The sequence below is a fragment of the Camelus ferus genome, chromosome 18, assembly GCF_009834535.1.
Source record: "Camelus ferus isolate YT-003-E chromosome 18, BCGSAC_Cfer_1.0, whole genome shotgun sequence".
Lineage (NCBI taxonomy): Eukaryota > Metazoa > Chordata > Mammalia > Artiodactyla > Camelidae > Camelus > Camelus ferus.
In genome coordinates this window covers 12,196,600-12,210,454 of record NC_045713.1, presented here as the reverse complement: position 1 = coordinate 12,210,454, position 13,855 = coordinate 12,196,600, and the positions used below count along the sequence as shown (strand labels likewise).

Sequence of the window (13,855 nt, the reverse complement as noted above, 5' to 3'; positions counted from 1 at the left end):
CCAACCTTCAATGTGTAAAAAATACAATATCTACAAAGCAGAATAAAGTGAGATATGCCTGAAATTCTCAGTATGAATGGCAAATAAGCTGTCTTGGCTCGTTTGGGCCGCTAGCACAGAAGACTGCAGACCAGGCGGCTTGAACAACATATGTTGACTTCTCACAGTCCCGGAGGCGGAGAAGCCCACGGTCAAGGTGCTGGCAGACTTGGTGTCCAGTGAGAGCCCTCTTCCTGGTTCACAGCCAGTGCCTTCCCACTGTGGGCTCACCTGGCAGAAGGGGACAAGCAAGCTCCCTGTGGGTCTCTTTCATAAGGGCACTAATCTCATCCGTGAGGGCTCCTCCCTCATGACCTAATCACCTCCCCAAGGTCACCGCCCCCTAATACCATCCCCTTGGGGGCTAGGTTCCAACATTGGAATTTTGGGGAGACACATCCAGTCCACAGCATAAGCACGTGAGAAGATGCTGAACATCACAGTTGTTAGGGGAACGCAGATTAAAACTGCAACAAGATGCCACTACACACCAATGAGAACGTCCTAATTTAAAGAAAGACCGGCCACGCCAAGTGTCAGCTGAGGATATGGAGGGGCTGGAACTCTCTTCACAGTGAACTCACTTTTGCCGTGTGAACAGGAGCGTGTTACCCAATGTTAGTAAGATCTCTGGGGCTTTTAGGTTATTCTTCAACATGTTTTCTCTCCTGAATTAAAGTTCTTTGGAAAACAGGTTGGCAGTGTCTTAAAACTACGTGACCCAGCTATTCCACACCAGCTTCCTCCACTGAAGATGTAGGCTCCCCAAGGCATGTCCTCCCTCCTGTCCTGTTAAAAACAGCAACAACCGTCCCAGCCACCACCACCCACTACAAGACACCTCATGCCAGCAGTGGGAGCCACCCCCAGAGCCCCAAGTTCAAAGACTTCGCGCCGAGGAGTTCCTGAGTGTTTTTCAGCAGAAACCTGTCTTTGAAGTTTTTGCTATCTGACAAACTCTGTGATTTATTAGATCAACGTATCAATTTTTGACCAAGGGCCAAAAATAGTAAAAGAGCCCCAAACTACTCCAGCACACAGAGGAGAAAAGAAACAAAACGCTTTTAGAAGGCTGATTTTTTCATGAACGAGAAATGTGAGCACCTCCGTCTCAACTTACCAGTGGGCTGCAGGGAGCATTTAACAGAGACTCAGTGAGTTAATTACGGAGAAACAGCAACTAACCCCAACGTAACGAGAGAGGCCACAGCTCTTACTCCAGGACATCCTCTGTTACCTGTGCGTTCTTCCCTAAGATGCAGGTGCTCTGCGGGTGCTCCTTGAATTGGGCAGACATCCCCCGGAAAGTCAGGCCCCTGGAAAAAACATCCAGTAAGAGAAACTTCAAGGGAGAGAACATTGTCATCTAAATAATTGCCATCTAAGAGAGTTGCTCTCTTTGCTGGCCCAGGGAAAGCACCTTCCTGGGGGGAGATGGCCGCCCTGCTTTAGGCAGGTAAGGGGAGAGCAAGAACTCTTCCTGCGTTTGTTGTTCAATTGCCTTCAGCGCCAAGTGGTCTACGAGGCATGTTCTGATCACCTTTAGGGCCAAAATGACTTCTCTTCCTGAGCGGTGAGCCAGTTTCCTTCAGTGAGAGGCTACAGCCCCTGAACAGTCCTGGCCAAGCACCTCTAGTCACAGCTCGGCCACGGACACAGGAAGCACCCTGCGGCGTGTCTGGGTCTCGCCTGGTGGAAGTCCCGCAGAAACCCGTGATCCTTCAGCCCAGAGGACGGAGAGAGGCTGCAGCCGGCCAGCGCCCGATCCCACCTCCTCCACTCACCACACCTCACGGCCGAAGTCACAGGGCAGGGCCCTCCAGCCTTCTCTGCTCAATCTTGCGAGGGTGGGCAGCAGCCATTTTTTTTAAAGTAAACTTTCTATTAAGTAAAACATCCATACAGAAAAGTACCAGGCGCATTTCCATAAAGTAAACACGTAATAGGGAAGAACAAATCTGACTCCATATTAGATCTGCCCCTTTAGCTCTAACCCTGTGCTCTGTTTCCTGGGCTGAGTCCTGCTGGTTCTGCACCTTTTGTAAAAGAATGTCGCCTAGAACCTGAAATATATAGGACAGCCCATTCTCAAGGCTCTGACTTTTAAGGGTGTAACACTTCTCCTTCATACAGCAATAAAAAGTTGTAGAGCAAAGAGTAACATTTGTCTTGCTGAAGGTTTACAGGGACATCGTGACCTGACCTGGACATCTGCAAGAACAAAGAATTCCGACACCAAGAAGTTTGCAACAACCAGCCGCACCCCCTCCACTTTTAGTATAAAAGGAGCCTGAATTCTGGCTTGGGGAAGATGGTTCTCCAGGACATTAGTCTGCCATCTTCTCAGTCTGCTGACTTTCCAAATAAAGTCATTATTCTTACTCCAACACCTCGCCTCCCGATTTATTGGCCTGTCATGTGGCGAGCAGAACGAGTTTGGACTCAGTAACAAACACACCCATGTGGCCAGCACCCAGGTCTAGAGACAAAACTATCAACACCCCAGACCTCCTCACCCCAGTTACTGTCCTCTCAAGGAGGATACGCTGAGTAAATATCCTTTGCCTGTTCTCGCTTGGTTGGTCTTCGTGTACGTCCACACGGGGATACAGAACTGAGCCGACACAGACCCTGAACCTGCCCGCGTGTGTCTTACTGTCCAGCGAGCAGACACGTGGCTCAAGCAATCACAGCAAGTGGGACCGTGCAGCTGTGACGCTGCTGTAACCGCGAGAAGCACGGAGATTCAGCCGCCTGTGGAGTAGGGGTCTGACCTGGTCTGGGAGTCAAGGGAGGCTTCCCGGAAGAGGTGGCGCCTGAGCAGAGATAGAAAGACTGTGTGTAAGACACCTAAAGCAAGAGGAAGGAGACGAGTACTCCCAGCAAATACAACAGTACAGAGAGGCTGTGGCTGGAGGGGGCTTGAGTAATCTGAGGGACTAAAATGGGAGCATAAATAAATAAATAAACCTAATTACCTCCCCCCACCAAAAAAATTAAAAAGACAAAAATTTGTAAGCTCCATAGTAAAAAAAAAAAAAAAAAACAGGAAAATTTGATTAAAAACTGGGCAGACGCCCTGAAGAGATATTTTTCCAAAGAAGACACACAGATGGCCAATAGGTGCAAGCAAAGTTGCTCAGCCTCACTAATCATCAGGGAAATGCCAATCAAAACCACCGAGAGACACCACCTCACACCTGACAGAACGGCTGAAACGAAAAAAAGACAAGCGATAACAAATGTTGGACAGGACGTGGAGAAGAGGGAGCCCTTGTGCATTTTGATGGGAATGTAAACTGGGGCAGCCACTGCAGAAACAGTAAGGTGGTTCATTAAAAGTTTAAAACTAGAACTACCGTATGACCCAGCAATTCCACTTCTGGGTATTTATCTGAAGAAAATGAAAACACTAACTTGAAAAGCTATCTGCACCCCCGTGTTCACTGCTGCATTATACACAATAGCCAAGCTGTGAAGGCCACTGAAGTGTCCATCAATGGATGAACGGATAAAAATATCACACACACACACACACACACACACACACACACACACACACACACACACTGGAATATTATTCAGCTGTAAAAAAAAAAAAAAGAATGGAATCTTGCCATTTGCGACACCATGGGTGGACCTTGAGGGGATTACGCTAAGCGAAGTAAGTCAGACAGAGAAAGGCAAACATCGTATGATTCACTTATATGTGGAATGTAAAACAAAAACAAATGACAGCCAAGCTTCTAGACACAGAGACTAGATTGGTGGCTGCCAGAGGCAGGGGGTGTGGTGTGCGCAAAAATGGGTGAGTCAAAAGGTACAAACTTCCGGTTATAAAATACGTAAGTCATTGGGATGTAACGCGCAGCACGTGATGACGTTTGATAATGCTGTATTTGGAAGTTGCTAAGAGAGTGTATCTTTAAAGTTCTCATCACACACACAAAAAGCCCCACTATAAATGTCTGCCTCTTCCCTTCCGTTTTTTCACATATATGCACGTACTCACAGACCAAAAACTATATATATATTTTCTTAACTTAAAGACTTTTACTACATTCACCAAGTACATTCCACTCACGTATTCCCAGCAGTATGAGGGTATTTTGTTCCCGCACCTTCACCATGTAGCACCGTTCTTTCATTTGTTAAATTACAGACAAAATAATGGTATTTTGTTTTTATTCATTCTTTCTAGTGTGTGAGCTATTTACATATATTTTAATAACTACCTTTCACTACGTCTTAGGATTTTGCGTCTTGATTTGTGTGATATCCTAATATGATAAGGTCATTTAGTTTTTGTGGGTCAGGCTTGTGGCAGATACTTCCCAGATTCATTTGCCTTTTCACTTTTTATGGTTTTTTTAAAGCTAGTGTTTCATTACCAACTGCCGTTTCCCATCATGGTTGGTCCCACTGGTTTCAAGTGTAAAGGCTTCTCTGTCTTGCGTGTGCCACTCATGTCTAACTTTATTTTTGGCTTCACTGTTTGTTTGTTTGTTTTTATTGTGGTAAAATACACATAACATAAACTTTATCATTTTAACCATTTTAAGTTCTGTGGCTTTACATTCACATTGTTGTGCAACCATCTTGCATCACCACCACCCATCTCCAGCACTTTGTCATCATCCAAAACTGAATGCCTATCCCCGCTAAATAGTAACTCCCGCTCCCCCTCCCCCAGGCCCTGGCAATCACCCTTCTCCACCCCATCTCACCTCATATTAGTGAAATCATACAGTGTTTGCCCTTTTGTGTGAATCAACAATTTGACCCCCAGATTGCACACAGTGGAATTCAAGTCATAATCTTGGCTACACTGTTGATTCAGACATCACGTTTACTGGGTCTCTTATCTTTAGTTTCCATCAGAAAAACAGCATAAAAGTCTGAAGTGTATTCGTTTAACCCATATGCTGTTTTCATTTAAATGAGCAGATTTTTTTTTTAATGTCTTTATCTCTATGGACAATTGTAAACTCTCCTACAGAAAGAAAGGATTTTGGTGCGTTTCTATGGCAACTTAATGTCAGCAACCGAATTTTTTGACTTATTTTCTGAAACAGTTTTTTTTTTAAGGCTGGGCAGGTTGATGCAGGCTGGTAATCTTATTTTCAAGTTCTTTTTGCTGTTCTGTATATCTATCTATTCATCAAATAGTTTCTGAGCGCCTAACTAGGCCAGGCAGTGTGCTAGGCACTGGGGCCTAAAGACAGAAATGGTGATTTAAGAACTGCTGCTCCCGACAGCAGCTTTTCATTGATGACGCAGCAAAAGCACAGCGTCAGGGTGGAGGCAGGGGAATCTGTTTGGGGGCAAATTGAAGATTGTCCAGACTGTTCCCCCCAGAGAGACGTCTGAGGCCCCTCTCTAAAGCTCCTGAACTGTCTGCTTCTAAGCTACTGAATCATTCTGATTCCAACATGAGATCAGTTTTCTTACTTTTAAAAAAGCTTGGATTCAGCCTTAAAGAAGGAAATCCTGTCTTACGCTCCCACACGGATGAACCTTGAGGACATTACACTAACTGAAAGATGTCAGTTGCAGAAAGACAAATACTGAATGATGCCACTTTTAAAAGACACCTAAAGTCATCTAACTCTTAGAGACAGAAAGAATGGTGGTGGCCAGCGGGGAGTTCTTGTTCAATGAGTATAGAGTTTAGTTTTGTCAGATGAAAAAGTCCTAGAGATTTGTTGTATAACCCTGCACATACAGTTAATGCTGCTATAGCACATACACACTTAAAAATGGGTCAGGTGGTAAATTTTATGTTGTGTTTTTTTAACCACAATTTAAATTAAAAACTTTTTTTTCTCTTTTTTACCTTTTTACCACAATTTAAAAAAAAAGAGTTTAGTACAGTGCTGGCCATATAGGGACTCAATAATGTTTGCTGAAAGCCAAAAAATAAAAAACCCTAAAAAACAAAACAAATCACGAGGTCCCAAGTCCTGGCCTCATGTATTTTCCTGCAAATTGGAGCTAGACGCTTGGGAGCGGTTGGTAGTCTCCCACCTTTTTGCTCTTTAATTGGAGTGCGCAACGTAAGACAGAGCTGGGAAATACCGAAGTCAAGACTGTGAAAGTCATCTAACCAGTGTCATCTCCTTGGCTGGACAAGTCCTTTGTATCCAACTGACACTGACTTTGAGTTTGCCAGCCCTGGACTGAGGTCAGCTTCATACGTCCACAGTTTCAGAGGTTGACCGCAGACCTGCCTCCATGGCGGCCACCAACATCTGGGAGACCCTTTTCAGTTTACAGGGCACCCTCAGATGTGTTTACCTCATTTTCACCCCTGTCTCCTCTTTACTAGACTTCTGGTGTCTTCACACTTCAACAGCAGGGTTGGTTTGCAGAATTGAAACCTTAGTTAAGGTTTGTTGAGGTGTTTTTTTTTTTTTTATTATTGGCTGTTCCCACCCACCCACAGTCCCTTGAGATATAAATAGGAAAAAAAAAAAAAAAGAGGTTTAATTAGCAAGGCAAGACATCCGAGCTATGTCTACGTGATCCTTGAGAAGGAAATCTAAGAGGTTCTTACTATCGCTTTTTCAATCCTATATAAGGTAGGTCAGCAAGGCAGCAAAAGCGTATCTGGTTTCTTTCTCTTTCTTTTTTTTTTTTTTTTTCCGCTCCTTCAACTCTTTTTCCTGATTCTTCTTGGTGGAAAATCTAAAGCGGTGAGTAGCTGGTGGACCTACCAGAACCCAGACTCTTCTTTCCGGCATGCGTTCAGATTAGGCTAATGTGAGCTGTGCTCAGCGTCTCTTTTCCCGTGGAGTGGACACATGGATGGATTTAGATCTCTGGTAGATGGGTTTTTGATGTCTCTGATTCCCATCCTTCAGGACAGACAGCAGCCCTTCCACAGAAGATCTGCAAGCAGCCCATACTGTATCCACCCAAAGTGGAATTTGCAACATTGCAATTCTCTGGCTGGTGTATTGAAATGCTATTGCATTTGTAACATGGTTTCCTTAGGAATGGTTTGTAGATGGTCTATTATGTAAATACAATTTCTTATAAGGAAACTGAATCAAATTGTTCTTTAGGTTGCATTTTTCATTTCCTTTTTGGAGTATATTCAGGAAAGGGCACTGAGACAAAGGAGGCTGGGATCTTTTTAGTATTTGGCTTTTATTTAGATATACTGTCCCAGCTCTTAATACAATACTGTGCTTATCACATTTTAAAATTTCTCAACCAATGCACAGCTTCTGAGAGCCAGGGGAGGGGGCATTGTCCCCCAAGATGTGCATGTTTCTGCTGCCATTTACTACATCCCACTTATTCTGTGTGAACAGCTGGAAAATGAGCATCACAGATGTCCTTAGCGCTGACGACATCGCAGCAGCCCTGCAGGAATGCCAAGGTAACGGGGAGATGGGGCAGGGGTGGGCATCTCTCATGGATTTGTACCTCCCGCAAAGCCCCCTAAATTAAAATGTGAACGATGGTGAAAATTCATGGGATCGGAGGATAAAACTTGCTAACTCAACAACTAAAATCTAAGATCTGAGTATATAACCAAAAGTGGAAAAAAAGAAAGCACTGGATGCCAGGTAGCCTGTTTGAATCCAGTGATTTCACTCCCCCCACCAGTTAGGCCAGTGATGCTGGCATCTTAGATACATGGTCCATAAAAAGAGCAGGGGGAGACACAGAGGAGAGGAGAGGAGAGGAGAGGAGAGGAGAGGAGAGGAGAGGAGTGGAGGGGAGGTGGACAAAATGTAGTGGAGAATCTAGTGGGGAAAGCTGGGGAGGCAATGACACCACAAAGCCGCCCAGTCTCAGCCACCTCGAGCCCTTGGTCCAGTCAAAGCCCTACTTTTTCTTCAAAAAACTTCTTTGAATAGAGCATCCCTGTGGCTCAATGACATTATGAAAAGTGCTTTTAATAATCTATGTTTTCAGCTCTTTGACCCAAGTACACAATGCAATCCAGTGGGCATCAGAATAACCCATTCTCTGTTCCTCAGACCCAGATACTTTTGAACCCCAAAAATTCTTCCAGACATCAGGCCTCGCCAAGATGTCAGCCAGTCAGGTGAAGGATGTTTTTCGTTTCATAGACAACGACCAGAGTGGATACCTGGATGAAGAAGAGCTTAAGTAAGCTTTGTCCAAAGCCTGTCCGGTACCCTGACATTGCTAGGTGGGGCTGGGTCACGGTGGGGGCCAGTCTGCTCAGCATTTCTTCCATGTCCAGCCTTGGTGCTGGTCACTCGGCATATCCTCATGAAGGGGGAGAACACAAATCAGTTCGGCCACACATCTATCCACGCAAACCACTAAACATGGGCACCAAAGACTGCGGCTGCAAAAGCTCATTAGTCATCTCTGTAAAAAAGAATGAAATAACGCCATTTGCAGCAATGTGGATGGACCCGGAGTTTGTCATTCTAAGTTAAGTAAGCCAGAAAGAGAAAGAAAAATGCCATATGATATCACTTATATATGGAATCTAAAAAAAAAAAAAAAAAGACAAAACAGAAACAGACTCACAGACAGAGAAAGCAAATTTATGGTTACAGCAGGGGGAAGGGGGTGGGAAGGGATAAATTGGGAGTTTGAGATTTGCAGATAACTACTATATATAAAATAGATAAACAACAAGTTTATACTGTACAGCACAGGGAACTATATTCAATGTCTTGTAGTAACTTATGGTGAAAAAGAATATGAAAACGAATATACGTATGTTCATGTATGACTGAAGCATTGTTCCATACACCAGAAATTGACACAACATTGTAAACTGGCTATAATTCAATTAAAAAAAATACATATATATATATACTAAAAATGAAAAGAAAAGAAAAACTAGAGGTCACCAAAGATATGTGAGTAAATACAGACCATGTGTGAAAAAAAATTCATTAGTTTAAGGGATTTTCTTTGGCAGAGGGACTTACGGGCAAAACTCTGAAAAGCACGTTTGAAAACAGAGCTCCCACTGTTAGTCTCTGCGAGACACACCTTGCTTGCTAGGATCTTGAGTGATTTTTGCAATTGCTGGGGACAGACAGTTTGCTTCAAGAGAAGAAGAAAGGGGTGAGCACAGATATGGGGTATGGGTTTTCAGAACACTCCTATGAATCTTTATTATCCTATAGGTTTTTCCTCCAAAAGTTTGAGAGTGGTGCTAGAGAATTGACCAAGTCAGAAACCAAGTCCCTGATGGCAGCTGCGGATAACGATGGAGACGGGAAAATTGGGGCTGACGGTATGTTCACACCTGTGAGAGACTTAAGCTCAGGCAGCATCGGGGGCGGGGCTTTGGCCATGACATCAGACAGATGTGGGTTAAAACTCCCCTTTCTTAACCTTGCTGAGCCTCAGTCTTCTCATCTGTAAAACGGAACTAAAGTGAGGATGTAAACGATGTCTATATAGACTCCGGCATGATGCCTGAGGATGGACCACAGAAGCTGGTCCCTCTGGTCACTGTCTATGAACTGGAAAGTATCCTTCACCTGAATAGAGGACTAGCAACTTGCCTGGCCAATTATTTGCAAAGACATCCTAATGCACTTTAAGAACAATGTACAGAATTCCCAGGAGTGGGATTTGAGTCTCTCTGAATAAGGGGAGGATTGACATTGTCCAGTACATCTCATACCAAAAAGTCTGTTGACTTGAGTAGGAAATCCTCATAGCTTTCAAGGGTTTAAACAAATATGTTTCATTGGACATTAGCAAGTCCAGTTGCCAATTGCATTACTTGGACATTACCAAGTGGGCAATATTAGAGAACAAAGAAATCAATCACCATTTATGCAGTCTTCCGTGTGCCGAGCCCCGTACTCGGATTTTAGCGTAACTGCATGGTTGTAGGATTACCTTTATCTGATTCTGTCCTGTTCCTTCCATGCTTTGTAGCTGCTTTTGCGCACATCAGCTCAGGAGAACTTAGGTGTGTTCCTTACGTTGGTACTAATTAAAATTTAAAACTGCTATTTTGACCCTCATTTTCAAAACCTATTCAAAATGATACCACTATAACTTACTACATGGGAGTTATTCTATAGATAGCTCAGAAAAATAGTCTGGCTCTGTACATTGTAATTATATTTGCTTTCAGCAGTCAGTAGGCTTTAAATAAAGTCAAATGTGATCTTGATAAAAAAAAAAAAGGAAAGGAAAAAAAAATAATTTGGGAAAGGGAAGATTGATTTATTGAAACCTAATCCTGAAAGATTTCCAAATCAGCACACAGCTTACCGATAAATATAAAGCAAATTTCCCATCTTCAGTTTCAGTCTGTAGCACCCACACATCAGCATCACCATTATTTTTATCTTTTAGTGATAGAAATTTGGGGGGCAAGGTTCGGGTTCAGTAGAGAAAAGTTAATTTGAAGTCCCACTCTGTGAAATGTTTCCTAAGTAGGTAAGAAAACTTCCCATTTCTGTCCTAAGTTGACCAGACAAAAAGCTGAGTGAGTGGAGTGTGACAGGCCAGCATACTGGATTCATTCATTGTCAGGGAGAAAGGACGGGGCTGAGGGGGAAAAATTCTAGCACGAGGGGCTCCTCACAAAGCTAAAGACATCTGTTCAGTGAGATGCGGCAGGAAGGTGGAACACGGCCAACTGTCTGGACCTGCAGTCAGTGACTCCTGCTTCTTTTGTGCCCTCGGAGTGGGCCGTGCCCACCAACTGACAACCTGCCCGGTTCCCTTTCTTCAGAACTCTCCTGGGTGTTGCACTCCAGTCTATACAGTACATCTCCACTGACCTTGTTCTCACCCCTTCTGTTCTAGAATTCCAGGAAATGGTACATTCTTAAATGGCCCAAACCATGGAGACAGAATCAGCTGGAAAGCTCCACTCCAAAGCCCCAGGAATTGGGAAACCCCACATCTCCCCCCACCTAATTTATTTATAAATGTCCCCTGAAAATGCTTCTGCAATTTGCTCATTGTTTTAGCGAGGTCATAAGACCGCCATCCGTGACTTTTTGGTGGTGGGTTTAACCAGATGACTCCTGTAAGTCCCACAGCAGACAATGCCTTTAAAATAAATTCATCCAATAAAGACACGTTTCTCAACATCCACTGTTGTGTGAGTGTGGTTTATTTCCTCAGCAAAGTGGAGGGGTGAAAGCCATCTGGAGACTGAGGGCTTTTAGGAAGAATTCTGGTTTTATCAAGCACTAAGCCAGCCACACTCATGTTGTTCACAGGCACATGGGGAAAGCAGGTTGGGAAAAAAAAAAACAGTCACCAAGAAATGTCACCATCAGGCTAGGACTTTCTCAGTGGTTTATCTGAGTCTGAAATGCCCGTGAAGAGATTTTAGCCAGCATAAAGGCACTCCTGCGTGTGTGTTTTCTGCTACTGGGCTTTAGGATGTGGTAAGCGAGATTTAAGTGAAAGCAAACAGCACAAGACAGAAAAAAGTGTGAGGCTAACAGTGGCCCTAAAGCTAAGGAGACTTGTATGCTGGAACCTAGCAGGCACATTTTCAAGCTTTTTTATTTATTTATTTATTTTAATTGATTGATTGATTGATTGAAAAACAGGAGATCAGGGACTTGCCTGCTCTGACCCAAATCTCCTGCCTTCCCCTTCTCTCCCCCCCTCCCCTCTCCACTTTCTCAGCCACTATTTTCCTGGCTTTTATTTGATACCCCTGAGCCAATTACACTCAGAATTGCCCTAACATTTAAGGAGAGCTTCAAGGTCCCTTTACAGGGCTTTCATTGGGGTGGGGCAATCTCAAGCCAGGAAATTCTCATTAGGCTGATTTCCATGCGTCTGGTTCAAGCTGTCCTCTCCTGCTGCCCGGGGTGGGGGGGGGGGGTGAGGACTCCCAAGAGGAACTGAGGCGTCTTCCTGGAAGCCCCTCTAAAAGCTCACACTTCTTACCCCAACACCTAAGCTCCCAACGTCCTGGGCTCTCCTGGGACTTAGCGACTTTGAACTCCTGTTTTTTGGAGGATGGTAGTAGAGCAGCTTTTCAAAGCTGGGGCATGTGCAGCCTCCAGATGGTTTTAGGGGGACAGGGATCAACATTTTTTTAATTTAATTTTTTATTTCAATGTGCATCAGAAAAGTGAAAGTTAACACCAACATGTGATTTCAATATCCCTGCTTTAGAATGGGGCTACAGGAGTAACAGACACTTGAAAGCGTATGGGTTTGAAGAATATGGGGTCACGGTGAAGGGACAAAACCCATAAAGGTTTTCACGTGAGTCAAAATGGGGAAATCCAGCTTGAAAATGAACTCTCTGGGGAGGGCCAAGAATAGGACTGGGTCATTTCATAGTCGTCCGTCTTGTCACCTCTCCCCATAGACACTTAGGTTCTTCGGTCCTGATCCCCAGCCATCCTGGCAGGAATCGGGCTAGTCCCTTCCCACCGCTAGCTTCCCTTGGTGTGTGACAATGTCCCCCAGGTACCAGCAAGAGGGCCTTCTGGGACAATACTGATGACCGAAGAGCCTCGATTCGTACACAGGTTGCCTTCACCATCACACCACATGGGGGTACTCTGACCTTCCCATTATTTTCCATTCACTCCATTGGCCCTTCCCAGCTAAGGGTTCTTCATGCCAACAACAGTTCTGAAGGGGGACCTCTAAATAACTCACTGTGATCCTGTAGCCCTCTTTCTGTGGGGCTCTGGCCACCATATGCCTCGGAGAAACAGTATGAATGATGAAGCTTTTAAATAATGGTTACGAGCTTTTCGTAGACTAAGCAATCCATTACCCATTAGAGCCGCCAAGGCAGCCTCACCTGACCTAGGTAAAGATCACGGGTTTCTCATTTCTTTTCTCTCTCTCAGGAGGGCATCTGTATGGGAATGATCATGGGGGGCAGTATTTGCAGCACCCAGGGGACACTGTGCTACAGGGTCATACCGATGTTCCGACTGTCATAGGGAAATTGCTTAGAGGATGGATATATACAAGAGGATAAATTGCCACAAATTTTCCATAGATTGAATGATGGTCAGTTATTCATGAATTGTGTTCATTCTGCTGTTTCAAAAGTACAATTCACAGTATTTTTGCCCATTTCAATTTCATTACTTTTTCATTCTTTTAACCTAGTCTTAGAAACGTAATTTCAGAGCCTCTGTCAATAGATAAATAACTCATAATCTAAAGCAGCTATCTCTCTGTATTTAACCAAAAAGTGTCAGGTGGTATGCTTCAATGAAACACAATAATCTTGTGTGGTCTTATGTTGCTTGGATTTGGGGTATTTTGGGAGGGGGTGGGGCTTCCACTCTGAATGAAGGTTAACAACTCTGAGCATCTGAACGTATTTGTGAATTAGCATTTTTTATTTGGGTGTTCTTTTTCTAAGTTGAAATGTTGTAGAAACAGTAGTATTTCCAAACATTAGTGGTAAGTATAATTTGAAAACAAAAAATGTTTTCAAAAATTACCCAAGATCAGTCATCCAATAAATAGCATACAAAGCAATTCATTTTTAAAGGGTTGGTATTCAGTGTGTGCCCCAGGGAGGGAAAGAGTGACAGGACATATAGCAAAATGTTAATAGTAGTGACTCCAGCTGGCAGGATTACAGAGCAACGAGATGAGACTGGAGGCTTTGTAGTAAGTGGAGCATAGTAACTAGAGAAAGTGAAAAACTGACATATAGAATTTACCCAGTCAACCCAGCTCAAGAGAGCACGTTCTCAGCAGTAGAATAATGTGTTTTGATTTTGAAATGAGGGCCTAGGCTGCCTAATGGGTCACAGAACTGAAAAACCCAGCTTGTATTATTTTCCCTACTTGCTTATAAAATAGGGAGGCAACAGTGGCTTTAATTTGGACCATT

At 43.9% G+C, this 13,855-nt stretch overlaps 1 protein-coding gene across 1 annotated transcript; it reads left to right on the top strand.

The window, feature by feature from the left end:
• Positions 1–6,998: 6,998 nt before the first annotated feature.
• On the top strand, positions 6,999–11,123 carry LOC102509117 (oncomodulin). The gene is made up of 4 exons (XM_006173866.3): positions 6,999–7,426; positions 8,034–8,166; positions 9,171–9,280; positions 10,819–11,123. The coding sequence occupies exons 1-4, from the start codon at positions 7,306–7,308 to the stop codon at positions 10,842–10,844; spliced, it is 390 nt and encodes a 129-aa protein (XP_006173928.1). The 5' UTR covers positions 6,999–7,305; the 3' UTR covers positions 10,845–11,123.
• The last annotated feature ends 2,732 nt before the right edge of the window (positions 11,124–13,855 follow it).